The sequence below is a fragment of the Botrytis fragariae genome (assembly GCF_013461495.1).
Source record: "Botrytis fragariae strain BVB16 chromosome Unknown tig00000050, whole genome shotgun sequence".
In the NCBI taxonomy this organism is placed as follows: domain Eukaryota; kingdom Fungi; phylum Ascomycota; class Leotiomycetes; order Helotiales; family Sclerotiniaceae; genus Botrytis; species Botrytis fragariae.
Window position 1 is genome coordinate 2,315,402 of NW_023500992.1, and position 13,707 is coordinate 2,329,108.

At 42.8% G+C, this 13,707-nt stretch overlaps 6 protein-coding genes across 6 annotated transcripts; 3 read left to right on the plus strand and 3 right to left on the minus strand.

The window, feature by feature from the left end:
* Nucleotides 1-634: 634 nt before the first annotated feature.
* Nucleotides 635-1,226, minus strand: Bfra_004706 (uncharacterized protein; the record flags this gene model as incomplete). The annotated part of the gene is made up of 2 exons (XM_037335103.1): nucleotides 635-1,011; nucleotides 1,088-1,226. The coding sequence occupies 2 exons, from the start codon at nucleotides 1,224-1,226 to the stop codon at nucleotides 635-637; spliced, it is 516 nt and encodes a 171-aa protein (XP_037193637.1).
* Nucleotides 1,227-1,573: 347 nt separating this feature from the next.
* Nucleotides 1,574-3,266, plus strand: Bfra_004707 (uncharacterized protein; the record flags this gene model as incomplete). Its single annotated transcript, XM_037335104.1, has 2 exons — nucleotides 1,574-1,941; nucleotides 1,991-3,266. 2 exons carry the CDS (start codon nucleotides 1,574-1,576, stop codon nucleotides 3,264-3,266), a joined length of 1,644 nt encoding a protein of 547 aa, XP_037193638.1.
* A 208-nt stretch (nucleotides 3,267-3,474) lies between these two features.
* Nucleotides 3,475-4,551, minus strand: Bfra_004708 (putative peptidyl-prolyl cis-trans isomerase b protein; the record flags this gene model as incomplete). Its single annotated transcript, XM_037335105.1, has 4 exons — nucleotides 3,475-3,746; nucleotides 3,838-3,989; nucleotides 4,048-4,174; nucleotides 4,224-4,551. The coding sequence occupies 4 exons, from the start codon at nucleotides 4,549-4,551 to the stop codon at nucleotides 3,475-3,477; spliced, it is 879 nt and encodes a 292-aa protein (XP_037193639.1).
* Nucleotides 4,552-4,829: 278 nt separating this feature from the next.
* On the plus strand, nucleotides 4,830-5,404 carry Bfra_004709 (putative mitochondrial 37s ribosomal protein sws2 protein; the record flags this gene model as incomplete). The annotated part of the gene is made up of 4 exons (XM_037335106.1): nucleotides 4,830-4,872; nucleotides 4,925-4,969; nucleotides 5,036-5,302; nucleotides 5,360-5,404. The coding sequence occupies exons 1-4, from the start codon at nucleotides 4,870-4,872 to the stop codon at nucleotides 5,402-5,404; spliced, it is 360 nt and encodes a 119-aa protein (XP_037193640.1). The 5' UTR covers nucleotides 4,830-4,869.
* Nucleotides 5,405-5,934: 530 nt separating this feature from the next.
* On the minus strand, nucleotides 5,935-7,881 carry Bfra_004710 (uncharacterized protein; the record flags this gene model as incomplete). Its single annotated transcript, XM_037335107.1, has 4 exons — nucleotides 5,935-6,046; nucleotides 6,104-7,442; nucleotides 7,504-7,626; nucleotides 7,683-7,881. The coding sequence occupies 4 exons, from the start codon at nucleotides 7,879-7,881 to the stop codon at nucleotides 5,935-5,937; spliced, it is 1,773 nt and encodes a 590-aa protein (XP_037193641.1).
* A 1,977-nt stretch (nucleotides 7,882-9,858) lies between these two features.
* Bfra_004711ia (uncharacterized protein) lies at nucleotides 9,859-12,124 on the plus strand (the record flags this gene model as incomplete). The annotated part of the gene is made up of 3 exons (XM_037335108.1): nucleotides 9,859-10,222; nucleotides 10,279-11,285; nucleotides 11,348-12,124. 3 exons carry the CDS (start codon nucleotides 9,859-9,861, stop codon nucleotides 12,122-12,124), a joined length of 2,148 nt encoding a protein of 715 aa, XP_037193642.1.
* Between the last annotated feature and the right edge of the window lie 1,583 nt (nucleotides 12,125-13,707).

A 13,707-nucleotide genomic window follows, 5' to 3' on the forward strand; every position in this document is an offset into this window, starting at 1 on the left:
TAGCTTCGATACAATCGGCCGAAGTGGAGAAACTTCTTAAGTCCCATTAATTGCCAACACCTCTATATCAACATCTTCTATCATCAAGCACTTCTTTCAGATGATGTCTCTATTCTTCAGGTTACAACACTCTCACTGGCTGATTATTTATGGTCCAGGGTCAGTTGGTCAATTGCACTTGCATTCATTGTCGGAATTCAAATTGAGGAAGCAAAAGCAAGCAGCAAAGATATGGGTGTTGTATGTAATCTTGTAGCATTGATAGGTTCTGCATCTGTAATTGTGTCTCGTTTTTCTAGCCTCAAGGTTCCATTGAATATGATGATAAGATGACTGGAAGATAGCTTTCGTGCCTGTGCATGTTCATGTTTTGAGAGGGAACGCACTTGAAAGGCAAGGTTGCCAACTTTAGAAAATGTTGGCCAGGTACTGCCTTCTAGAGTTGACGGAGGACAATGATTTTCGCGAGTATATTTCAAATATCTGGTCTCACCCTTCCCCAGGAAAATTACCTCACATGATGATAGAGCATATTCTTTGTATTGTTTTCATTGTGACCAATACTCTGTGGAGCTATCATAAGCAGCGAACCATGATATGACTTTTTCTTGAAGTAGATATCACAGCGCGTCTCTCATTTTCGAATTCTCTCTTTCTCTGCAGCCGCAAGCATTTCATCTTTAGCCATCTTTGCTTGAACAGCAGCACGATACCATCGCTTCTTCATTTGTCTTTGTTTCCTTGATAATTTTGGCAACCAAGGCGTTCCATCGGGGCCAAGGATATCGCAATAGAGAACGCGACCATTTGTCTTCTTCTTCGGAGAACTTTGAGAGTCGGTCGAATCATTTGCGCTCATTTCCAGCTTGTCTGATTTGATTCTAGTATCGCCGACAGAGTCTTGTTGTTCATTATTGTTATGTCGCAATGGGAGTCGAGATTGGGGCGCGTCATCGTTCGAGGTAGCAGCAGATTCTATTGGGGCATGAGGAGAATAAGGCTCAGGAGAACCTACGATGATATCAGTATCTGACTGTCAAGATGGAACACTTAAAAATGGAAACCACGGAGATGGTTTAATACATACCTGCTACATCAAATGTCTTTTGATCCGAGTGAACATCTGCAGCGGGACGAGATTCGATATTTTCTTGAGATAAAGCGTTCTGAACCACACTCCGTGTATCTTTGGCCCTGATGGGCAGCAAATATGAGTGATTTCCCATGATCAGAACTTTATTTTGGTAGTCGAAGATGAAATGTGAAGGATTTATTGCGGTCACTTTGGCTTGACCACGCGGCCGTTTTCCTTCGCGTTCTGAAGATGTCAAGCGTGTTATATCGTCTGATATCGATATTTCGGCACGCGTATGGCTTTTCAACCGGGCGCAGTGAATTATTCTTGTTGATTATCTTCTCTGAAACCGTTTTTCCTTCATCTTCAGTATCTATATTGTGTTTTTTTATTGAATTCAAACCTCTCTCATCTTCTTGTGGGTATCTGGAGAGCTCACTACTCGGGGATAATAGAGCCAGATTGTGTCTCTACATGCGGGACATTTAATCAGTAACAATGTCGAAGTTGCTTTTGGAAATTCCTAGACTCCGTGATCGAGCAATCCAAGAAATACCAAGATTGCGGCAACAACTCAAAGATTATGAGGAATTTGTCGCGAACGAAGATCTCACATCCGTTGATCCCGATTGCAATGCAGTTGTTAGTCTGCGGAAGTTGCTGACAGCTGAATCTAAAGGCGCAGACGAAAACAGCATTGTCGATTCCTCTGATCCTGCAAATGATCTTTCAGCTTCGACCTCTGCGTTGATTAACTCACTATCACCGCCAACACTTAATACAGTATCAACCAGCCAGCCTGAGAGAACTGCCAGTGGAACTTTCAATGGTTTTGAAAATGAGGAACCCAATGATCCAGAATACCCGTATGTTTGATCCTAATAGAATTACATCAGAAGTATACAGTATTCATAGAATGGAGAAAGTTAACCGAGTCTTCATTTCCAGAGTTCATGGTTTAATCGAAAGACCATTGATCATACAAGCTTTTCGATGCACGGAAGATAACCCTAGCGCTTATTATACTATGGTTTCTGAGGAAAGAATCTTTTCCAAAATGCCTATGCTACGAGTATTATTCGAGGGAAAGAAAGGTGGGAGCGTGAAAGATGACGACGATAAGATATATCATGACCCAAGAATATCGAGCAGTCTAAAGATTAAAGTGCCTGGAAAAATAGTATTTATGCACGATGTCATAAAATCAGGATTTCATGATCTTAATATGAACCATGGCACTATAGCACAATGGCCTGTTAAGAAGCTTTGGTTATACACTAGCTGTTTGGTGAATTTCTGGGACACAAAGAAATTGAGTTCTGCCATTTCAACTGAGGCGGACTTGCAGAACATTCAAATTTTAGCTGATTTCTTGTTGGTTTCCAAGCCTGATAGGGAGCTCATGCACAAGCAGCTATCTTCATACATCAAGAAACGAAAATATTTACCCGCCGCTCGATGTGGAAAAACTTCAGATAACAATCAGCAGACCGTTTCTGCAAAGAGGGAATCACCATACGAGGCAGACACAAATAATAAGAAGGCGAGATACGAAATCATCGATTTGACAGGGGACGACGATCTCAGAAAGCAGAAACCGCGCGCGGGGTATATTTACGCACGCGAGAGAGTGTCAAGAAAGCGTGGAGATATCTACGTCCCTGGCGGAAATTCCGTACTCCACGACCCAGATCGTGAAGAGCCGAGTGATTGGAGAGGGGATACCGCTACTGAACCAAGACATAGAACGGATGATCACATGGATAAGCGCATTTTGATTCAAAGCTTGACCGCCGGCGGAGATTATGAGCATTGTCTGCAAAAAGTCAGGTGGGTAACTGAAGAATCCAGTTTACTCTCTAGCCTGATCAAGGGCTGTACTACCCCATCGGAGCCTGCACTCGAGAGTATGGTCAACCTAGATGACTGGCATGAAGGGGATGTCTGTGTCAGTATGAATTGGGATTCAATAATTAGACACTACGTGGCAAAGAACAACCAAGAAGCAGTGTTGATCCAGGGATGGGGTGCAGAATTGGCATTCAAGGCATTGGGACCATGGCTCGAGAGAATTGGTAAGAGCAGTGAAGACTGGGTTGAATGGGAACCTGAAGTACTTGAGAAGGCGTGTGTGGTTGAGAAATTCATTGGTGTGAGCGACCGACGCTGCGGTGCGCGATCCTTGGTCTAAATCAGAGTTGGTCTAAATGTCAGGGGTTTTGGTGATATGAGATTCATTGGAGTGTAGGGTTGATTAACAGGTATCAAACACCCACAAAAATTGTTTTGTTATGGTATACCACGTTTAAAGACAAAAACCGGATTGATAATAATGCAAATAGATTGAGAGGATACCAACAATGTATGTAAAGAGTGATCTGAAATGGAAACCTATGTAACTAGACGATTGACCTCTCAAACTTCTTGTTTCTTCTGTTCATTCGTACGTAGAAGGCCACACATCCTAAAATAACAGCCAAAAACAATCCCTTTTGCAAAAGAGTGTAACCAGCCTCATCAGCATAGCCAAACTCCTCTGTCTCGGTTTTTGGTGGGGTACCAACAACTGGAATGACTGCGGTGGCAGCAGCAGGAGTGGAAGGATCGGTTGGTGCAAGAGGAACTTCGACTTCTTCCATGCCGGGTTGAAATTCAGCAGTACCGTATACATCTACAGCACGTCAGACAGACGAATCAGTAAGTCCTCCCAATCATGCTCGCATGCCACAAAAGGAGTCCACTCTAGAGTTCCACATGGATACCTTCTTCTGGTACTGGTAATTCCCCGCTCTCAGTGATCTTGACAGCTTCAACTGGTCTATCTGATCCTCCCTTCTTTACGTTCTCAATTGCCTCGATGATCTCATATCCCTCCAAAACTTCGCCAAAGACGACGTGTCTACCATCAAGATGACTACAAAGAGTGTTAGCATGAGAAAGTTGCATTGCGGGACTTGCGAGAGATTACTCACCCAGGAGTAGAAGTAGTAATGAAGAATTGGGAACCATTGGTATCCTTTCCGGCGTTGGCCATGCTAAGAAGACCTTTCTTGGAGTGCTTCAACTTGAAGTTCTCATCTGGGAACTTAGCTCCGTAGACTATCAATTGTTAGAACCTCATGCTTCGCTCGCAGACTTTGTGACCTACTTGATTTGCCTCCGGTTCCATCACCCTTTGTGAAATCACCTCCTTGGATCATGAAGCCCTTGATAACACGGTGGAAAGTAGAGTCTTGATATCCAAATCCCTTCTCGCCAGTTGCCAAAGCTCTGAAGTTCTCGGCAGTCTTAGGGACGGTTTTGCCATAAAGACCTAGAACAACACGACCCATGGGTTCATCGCCGTGGCTGATGTCGAAGTAGACCTTGTGGGTAATCTTGGGTCCTTTGGCAGCTTCAGCTGTTTGAGCGAAGAAGAGGAAGGTAACAGTCAAGATAAGTAGTGCAGAGACTACAAAACGTTGAAGTGTGAGCATCTTGGAAGCCAATTGAATATTGACTTGATGAAGTGTAGTTTAAAATGAAGATAATGTGCCCTCCAAGAAAAACCTTAAAAGAACAAAGTGATGTTGTTCAGAGGAAGCTCGAGTTATGTGTTGTGGAGAGGTGTCGATTACCTTTAGCGCCACATGGCACGTGCGAACCTCGGAATAGGAAGGCTTGAGGGTCATAACAAGAAGTCCGTGCGTTATCAAAAATTGATAGGTAACTTTCACATCTTTATGATTAATCAAGAACTGTGAGAGACATTAAAGACATATATCCCGTACCAGTATAATCAAAACTCCTTGAACATGGTATGTTTGTACCGATCTTTTCTCTCTACTCGGGCATTGACATTGGTTGCAGGTTTTCATCTTGGGGATCTCGTTCGCTGAGCGAAATTTGGTGAAGGTAAGGCCCCATCCAACTCCGATTGAGCCTGCTACAATTCTTGGTTCACATACTTATGGCGTGTAGAAATCTTTGGAGTCCTTCTATGGCTTAGGGAACCAAGCTTCAGCTCGTATCATGGCCAAGCACTACATCCATCCCACGGCGACTGTCGGTTCCTTGTCACAAAAAACGGTCACATCTCTGACCGCTGAGCTTTCCACCATGCCTTTAGAGACCGAATTGAAAAGAAGGTTGCAGGATAACATCGAAAGAATGAGAACGATGGGTAGTTACCGGGGGAGGAGGCATGCGATGGGCCTGCCAGTAAGAGGACAAAATACGAAGAGTCAGGTATGTGCAGGCATGCGGAGCGGGGTACGCAAGATTGCAAATACTAATGGACAGCAGATATCAACGGCCAGGAAACTCAACAAAGTGCATAGAAAAGGATGAGAGTCTTATCTTGGAAATTTTTGTACAAATAGGATTGTATTGCGGGCGCATCTACAGGTTCGGGGGGGCTGCACGAATAGTGATATCGAAATTAGAAATGAATCACTCCTGGGCTACGAGGCGTAAGGTCACAGAAGATAAAATGGAATGAACCATGAATGGCACCGATTGTTTGTAAAGTTTTGAAACGCTGGGTCGGCCAATTCTCCGCCCCAACGTTGGAGGCACATACAAATGCAGGTATGAGCACGCCACTTTCTAAAGCTTCACAAAGTGCAAACTGAAGAGTCGTGTCTGAAATTTTTAGAGCTTCAAGCATGTGCTCTTTCGTTTCAAATCTTCCTGAGTCCCGTCCACATATTTACCCGCACTTTTGGTCCTGTCTCCGGTCCTTCGCAATGAGAAAGTACACACCTCGCGATCATTTCTAATTGTGCTTCTTTACCACAGTACTTGTCTGCTACTCGAACGAAGCAAACTCTCATAACAAAATCCTATTCCCTGATAATTTACACAAACAAGTAAACACTTTACCATGGCTTGAACACAGTTGACTCGTTTTCCAAAGATTGATCTCCGCCTAAAACATAGTCTCTTTCGACTGCACTGTGGTGCAGATGTCGTGAGCTTTTGTGGCCAGCACTAACAAACCAGGTATTAGTCGACTTCCAATTAATCGTGCAAGGCCGGATACATTACCCCCTTAAATCACCTCCTGTTAATGGTGAGTGTATTGGTGAGCTGAAACATATTGACTGCTGGGATGCATCCGGGCGTGCATATCCTATACTCATATCCGTACACATCATAGGAGTTCCAGGTAATCTTGAGGGATCGCGACTGATTTTTGGACTTGAAATTCCGAGACCTGTATTTGCCCCACCCCGTTCTGAGTCAAGAGCGGCTGATACGGTGTCATTCCAGTCCTGCTGTGTAGTGACAACGTTTCCGGCTCTCCCTTTTGGGCTGCTTTTGGTTGAAACTGTATTGTTCCAATCCATTTGCGAACCGATCGCAACCTTATGTGGAACGCTCTTGAGATTAGTCCGCATGGTTTCCGCGTTTCTCTTGAGGGCACTGAAAGCTGCCGAGGCTGAGTGATTTGTATTATAGGATCCGCTAGTAAATCCCGTAGCGCTGCCAGGGGAGCCATGCATCAAACTACCAGGCAAAAGTTTAGAGCCAGGTGGAAATTCTTGCATTCCAGTGTATCCCGGTTTATGCTGCGGCATCTCAGCGGCTACTGCTCGTCGTTTTTTTGGTTTTCTACTCAAAGCTTGCGGCGAAACTTTTCTGTATCCTCGCTTTCTATATGTTCCAGAATTGAAAGTCTGTGGAGTAGGCAGAGAAGGTCGAAGTTCTGAATGTTGGGTTGGTGGAAAAAGTGGCTCTAAATTTCCTTGTTTTTGAAGTCGTGGTATAACAATCTTTCGAGCAGGTGGAGGCATTGGCCGACAGAATTCGCCTTGCTTATTAACAGGTTGATGGAATGATGAACTCGGGTTATGTGATGGTACGAATCCGTTCTGTTCCAATCGAGGTGTAGTTGGCATGAAAACGGGAGTCTGCTGTACATCAAGCCCTCCAGGTTCGACGCCGCCATTACATAGGAAGCCCTGATCTATATCACCATATGAATTGTGCGAGGAAAAGTTTGAATCTTCGCCATGATTCCAACTATCAGTAAAGCCGGCTGCTATCTGGCCTTTGTCGAGGGACATCGTTGCGGGTTGGCAACTGAAACTTGAGGAAGCAGTAGAGGGAGTTTGAGGTTGTTTCAGTGATGATGCTGGCGATGGCGGAGCTTCAAATTTACTTATGTCCGTGGAGCTGTTTTCCATGGGTGACAATGATTGTGCCCCTTTGAACCGGTTGAAGTTAGCTGGATCGAATTTTTGAAGAACACTTTCTTCATTAAGCAGCATTATTGGAAGTGTCTTGAATGGAGTGTTGGCCGGATTGAAGATGGTCATATCGGCCAACACCCACCATCTCTGACACTGCGCATCGACTTCGAGCAATGACTCTGCGTAGAATTCTAGAGAAAAAAAGTTGTCAGCTTGTTCCCTAGATCTTTGCCATCCCATACTGATGCTTACCACCAATAGACGTCCAAGATGCGCCAGTTCGATCATGGTCCTCAATCCAAGTAGTGATGTCGTTTATATAGCGTACCAATAATTTCAGCATTTCGACAAACTCGTGGTCGCTGGGTAGCCAAACTAAATTGACGGAGTTGTCAATTTTAGCCTCTTTTTTAAATCGTTATCTTACACACCTCTTGGATCAATCCGACCACCTTCTATCTTTATGTTAAAGACCTTGTAGATGATAGAAATATAATTCATAAACATGCAGTTCAAATCTGTCGCCCGCTCGATCTCTGGGCGACCATCGAGAAGTTCTTTCAGGACCGCTTGATTATTTGAGGTAGAACGCAGAAGCTCGCTCCAGACTTCTCTTAAGGGGAAGCTCATTATATGCTTTGATGCAAAGCCCGCCTTGTTGAATCTTTTCTTTTGGAAGAGGAATGATTGAAGAGGGTGTCAAGTCGCTGACAACGAATATTTTTCTCTCAAATTATCCTTTTGTGCGTGGTAGAAAAAAGTTACTAAGTGGGTACTTCAATCATCTGATTAATATTGAGGAAAACGTCCAGACTGTTGTTAAACTTTTATCTTTTAGGGCGAACGAGCTTCACTAAAATTCCAACTTATCACTATCACAATACGCATTCGTCTAGTAGGAATCATTCGTCGTATGAAAAATCGCAAGATGAAGTCAGATACATTCAAAACTTTCCGTAACAAATGCAGTACTAATTGGCTCAATATTGAGGAGTAAACCTGTAAGTCTCCTGCTAAATTCATTCTATTCAATTGTCATTGGTAACACTCTAGTTAGTGAATGTGCTCAAAACTTTTTGTCGATGATTGAATTCATGTGGAAGAACACGTCAAAATATAGTAAATCCTAGACATCTCATAGGCACTTATGGTCTTTCGTAAAGCTCATCGCTGTCTATGAGTTTCAAGGAACTGCATTTCCAATCCTATCAAGGGTCATAAAACTTGACGACGCCGAGTTAAGCTTGCGCAGAAGCTCGATGGGGCTACCTTCGAATGCCAATCGAGTATTAGGCCAAAGGCTTTTCGGTGTATAGTGTAACTCATTCACTAAGGTTTGACTACATTTGCTATAGACATTAGTATCTCGCCCGGTGATGAAATACTCTGCCATGATTTCTATGGTTTAACTCTTATCATGAGCGTTTCAAAAGAAAATCAGATATACAAAATGATAATTGAACATCGTTATCACGAAAGAATTATATCTTCAGACTCACTTAAGAGAATTGCCTGTGAAGTCAAAAGTCCAATGCTAAATCATACTCAACGAAAAGGAGCGGGACAGTTTTATCACCGGCTCAAGGGTTATTTCCACTGTTGGTCTAATCATATATCCATATAAAGCTCAGGTCAATTAGTCACCGTCGAGTATCGGTATATGCTTCAATCTGCTTGCGAATGTTTCCATTCTCCCTTCTCGCAGGTCTTCTTTCGGCACTTTTTCCTCCTTCGCCCATCTATGAAATTCCAACCTCATAATATCTCAAAGAGCTAAAGGCGATTCTTTCTCATGAATGCTTCAAGGCTAATTGTCTTGGCAACCATCACTGAGATACTGCCCTTTCTTGCTTGAAAGATGTCTATCCTCATCATTAGCCGCGGTTCTCAAGACGGCTTACTTTAGAAATTGTTATCTCTTAATCAAAGCACAGGATAATGCTCTGTGTTCATTTTGGAGACCAGAGCCCCTTTCATAAGCGACAACTAGATAATCGAGCTTCTTTACTCTCCTTTGTGGCATCATATCTCCAAGTGAACCAATTTGTATAGATTTAATAAATTCATTGAATCGTACGTTCGAGGTGCTTCAGTGGTGACAGAAATATGTAAATGGAAAGATACAAATTTGAGCTTGAGCATGTAAGACAAAGTAGCTCTTTATTGATACACACCACAATAAAGTACCTGTTCTGCACCAAAAATCACTAGATTATTCTCCGGCATAAAGATCACAACTTAGTTGCAAACACTAAAGAACACCAGCATGTGATATTAATGAAAGCTCGGACTTGTTCTTAGCATATCGTCCAATGTCCAACACTATTCACTTCTTGTAAACGAAATTACCACATGGTGTGACTTGTTATCACTGGCTGTACTCGCTTCGAAGTCAAATTTTTAATATTGGTTAAAATATTTGATTTGGACATACGCTAACCGTATTAGATTGAATGGGCTATACAGAAAGGTTCCCAAGTCGAGACATCGACCACGCTTTCCTCACAAATACAACAACATTCAGAGCCTTTTTACATCAAAACTCAAGAATCAAGAAACTACAATATGTTGAACCCATTTGCGCGATCCAAGAAGGATCTCCCATCAATGAATCGTCATAGCATCACTGCTTGGGCCCTTGATATCATTGATGAACTTCAAAGAATCGGCATTTTGAATCCAGGCAACGAGAAGGCCGCAGATGATCTGTTTCGTGTGTACCAAAATATGGTTCAATTTTATTCATGGGTGTCCACACGTCCCAGAGTTCATCCAACTCATGCTCAACGACCTATCCGACCACCTTGGACACCAAATGATATCTTCGCATCAGCGCACCAAGTCTGGACTGATCTTGAGTGGGAATTAAGGCTAGAGAAAGATAGCGCATTTGTTGATCAGATGATTGACCATCTCGGGTGGTTTTGGAATATCAAAAGCAATTTAGTCAATCAAGCCCGCCATACTCGGGGTAAGTGTATATCTTCCTTTCCATTTAATGCACATACTAACCACAACTACCAACAGGTCTTTCTGTCCTTCCAAGCATGGAAACAATAGCAGAAGCGGCAAACTATGCCAGAATTAGCAGCGTCGATCGTGCAAATATAATGCAAATTCCAGAGGCGAGAACCATACCATCGGGTAGTCACTTTCCTCGTCCCATGGCGCCTGCTAGCAGGGACAATCCGAGAAATGTAGAAACTTTTTCCGCAGGGTACAGCACAAAACGAGGAAACTCAAGCGATAATATTGTGCACCCAAGTCGAACATATTCGTCCGGAATTCCATCTATACTGCAACCGAAGACGGGCCATCTGCAACTGCCAAAATATTCTCAATCAGTTCAAGAGCAACCTCATTCTACAATGCCAGTCACCCTATCGGTCAAAGGTAAACAGTCGCCTAGCTTACACCCTGGTGTACAGTACCAACCACCCACCGCTCGAGATAAGCCATCGCGCAATATTTTTAATGTGGCGGGTGATAGTTATAACGACGGTATAGAATATTCACAAATCTCTCAGGTTCCTGTGGGCTTCATCCTACCTGCGCCACAGATTCGAGAAGACAGGTACCCTAACAGAGCTCAGGGGTTTGGTGGTGGATCCAAACGTCCTATGACTATTACACCAGCTCTCGAGCCAGTTTTTAGTGGTCGAGAAAACCATGGACAAGATTTGCCGACCTCTCACGACGGGCAAATAGCACAGTCTCATAGCGATACAACACGCACCAAGACCGGAAATCGTTTCTCTGACACCAGAAATTCCGTCAGTGCCCAAGACAAAGATGTGATTGTAATCTTAGACACGCCGTCACCGAAATCGACAACTACACCTATCGAAAGCCTCAGGTTAAGAGATCACGGTCGCCATCCAAGTTCTCCTGTCATGTCTCTTGAAGATGAATATGAAGTCGAACATTCTTCCTCCGCAAGAATACCTTCTGTACATAGCCTAGACACAACTATGCATTCTAAGTTTCCGGTCAATCCTGGGACACCTATCAATAGTCCTGACAATCAACGCGAAGTAAGATCTGCAGAAGCAAAAAAACAAGAAGTGATTCTTTCGATCAACGATCAGCCAAACAGAGATTGGATAGCACGGGAGGAAAAAAGCAGAAAAGATTCACTGATACTAGTGGCAAGAAGCTCAGTGCCAGGGAGAACGATCTTAACACACCCAGGGGAAGTACATCCGTTTTTACGAATGGCAGTCAGTGCAATACGAAAATTAACAATATCGAAAAAGACAAGGAGACCAGGCCTAGTTTTTTCAATGTGAAGCAAGGCGATAAAACTAATCACTTCCAAAAAGTCAATGCGAAAAGGCCCGAACCTATTAGTGAGGCTGACAATACTATTCCGGACAGTCATAACAAAAGGCCGAAGATTAAAAACAACCCCACAACTTCCCCTTCTGATTATGCTTCTCCCTACACAAATTTCCTCAAACAGTACCGGACAAGCAACCTTGATAGTTCTACAAGCTTGAGAGTCAGTAAACAGTCTGGAGAAGAAAATGTGGTGAAAAACAAAGCTGTTGGCGGTGGGCACACTGGCGACACAACTGGCGGTGAAAAGCCTGTCGGCGAGAAAGTTCTTGATGAAAGCATCATCACTAGCAAACCCATAGACCATAAGTCTATCAATGAAGAGCCGGCTAGCGTCAAATCTATCATCGAGAAAACTGTCAGCGAAGACTCTACTGGTGATAAACTGATGGCCGAAGCACCGATTGTAGAGCACACTATCAGCGAGGAGACTTCGAGAGATAAACTCGCCTCGGACAAACCTGCGAACGATAAACCACTTCCTGCGAAGGCCAACAAGTCCAGGTCGCTATATCGTCCTTTTAGCATGAGATAATTCTGGAGAGATATGCACTGGAAAGCGACTGTGCGCTTCTGAGAACGGAAGGCAGACGAGAAGTGAAGGGGCGAGCAGTCAACGAAATCTAGTATTTTGGGCCAGGTAGTGTTATTATAGCGTTTATAACCATCTATGGATGACGCATGTATTGGTAGTCTGGAGATTCGACCGGCGGATACTTTCTATGCATTCAAGTGTAGCAACTTCATCTACTGGTTATTATCCATTCAAAGTTTTCGCTCACTCAGAGGTTTCGTTGATTCAGAGCGAACTTATGTCCACAATAATTTCTAATTTTAGTTGTCAGTTTCCTACAAATCGATCAACAGCAGTTATGTCAAATACTCTTGTATGATACACAGAATCACTTGCGCATATGTATTATGTCCATGTGCATGAAATTTGAGAATCTCCCGGTCCAAAAATCAAGCACTTTTGTAAGAGTTTCTAATACTTGCTGGCTAAAGGAAAAATTCTGCCGACTAATCTAGGTGCTCGATGGTACTAACTTTGACGCAGTCAAATCAACTTCATAAATCTATATTCAGTCAACTATACACCAAATCTTAATACATTTAAGTACATATTGTAGCTCTAGATGGCCTCTTAATTATATCATTGAGTAAAGTTGTTACTGTAAAGCCTCACATTTCTGATTGTTGTAAAATCTTAAATTAGTTGGGAAAAAGAAAAAGAATCATCATTTTGTATGACCTGATGAATTTAGTATTTGAGAGTCTTGAATAATTATAACTTTACAATCAATGCTGTTTTAATAAATACATTCAAATCTCAGATTCGATAAGTATATTGAGATATAATCTAGACGTGTTTTCAAGCATTCATTTACCTAATCGGATCTGTGATTTGTGATTTTACTGTGTTAGGGTTGTTGTGGGTTAAAGTTGGTAGCACTAACCACCTGGACTGGTTGGCCATGGGGATGATTAATCGACCACTAGTTCAGATGGAGGCTTGATGACCCAATACCATGAGTTCTCAAATCCCATTTGATTATTTCGAAAAGTCGGGCCCCTACTTAGGTCCGATAGAAAGTTTTCTAAATCTAGAGTTAAATGGATTCCACTAGTCTCAAATGTCAGTGATTCTGCTTCGGTAACTCTCATTGATGTATGATAATGTTCGATTGATGCTAGTCCTAGAGAAACTGACTACTCTGAGATCGGTAGATGTCTCTATTAAAATCCAATAACCCTTCATTATCTTGGTTCCTTGTCATGTCTCTTATTTCTACTTGACCATGAGAATGTACACGCTAATTTCGCTTAAATCACGGAAGATGATGTCATGTACACTTCAAGGTGACCATCGTTCCGCATCTATACCTCATTATCATGTGTTAAATTACACCTTCTTAGACTTGTTTTTCCGCCATTGGCTATCTTGATTTGTGTAACTAGCGATTGAACCTAATTCATCTACCTCTATTCTTTGGTTTTCCTTTGCTTCTATACGGCTGCCTCTGCATAATTTTTCCTCCATTAGTAGTAAGAGACATGTGAATTTAAACAAACATTTATAGAAGAATGTCGAATGCTGAAGAGCCGTAGTTGGATTGA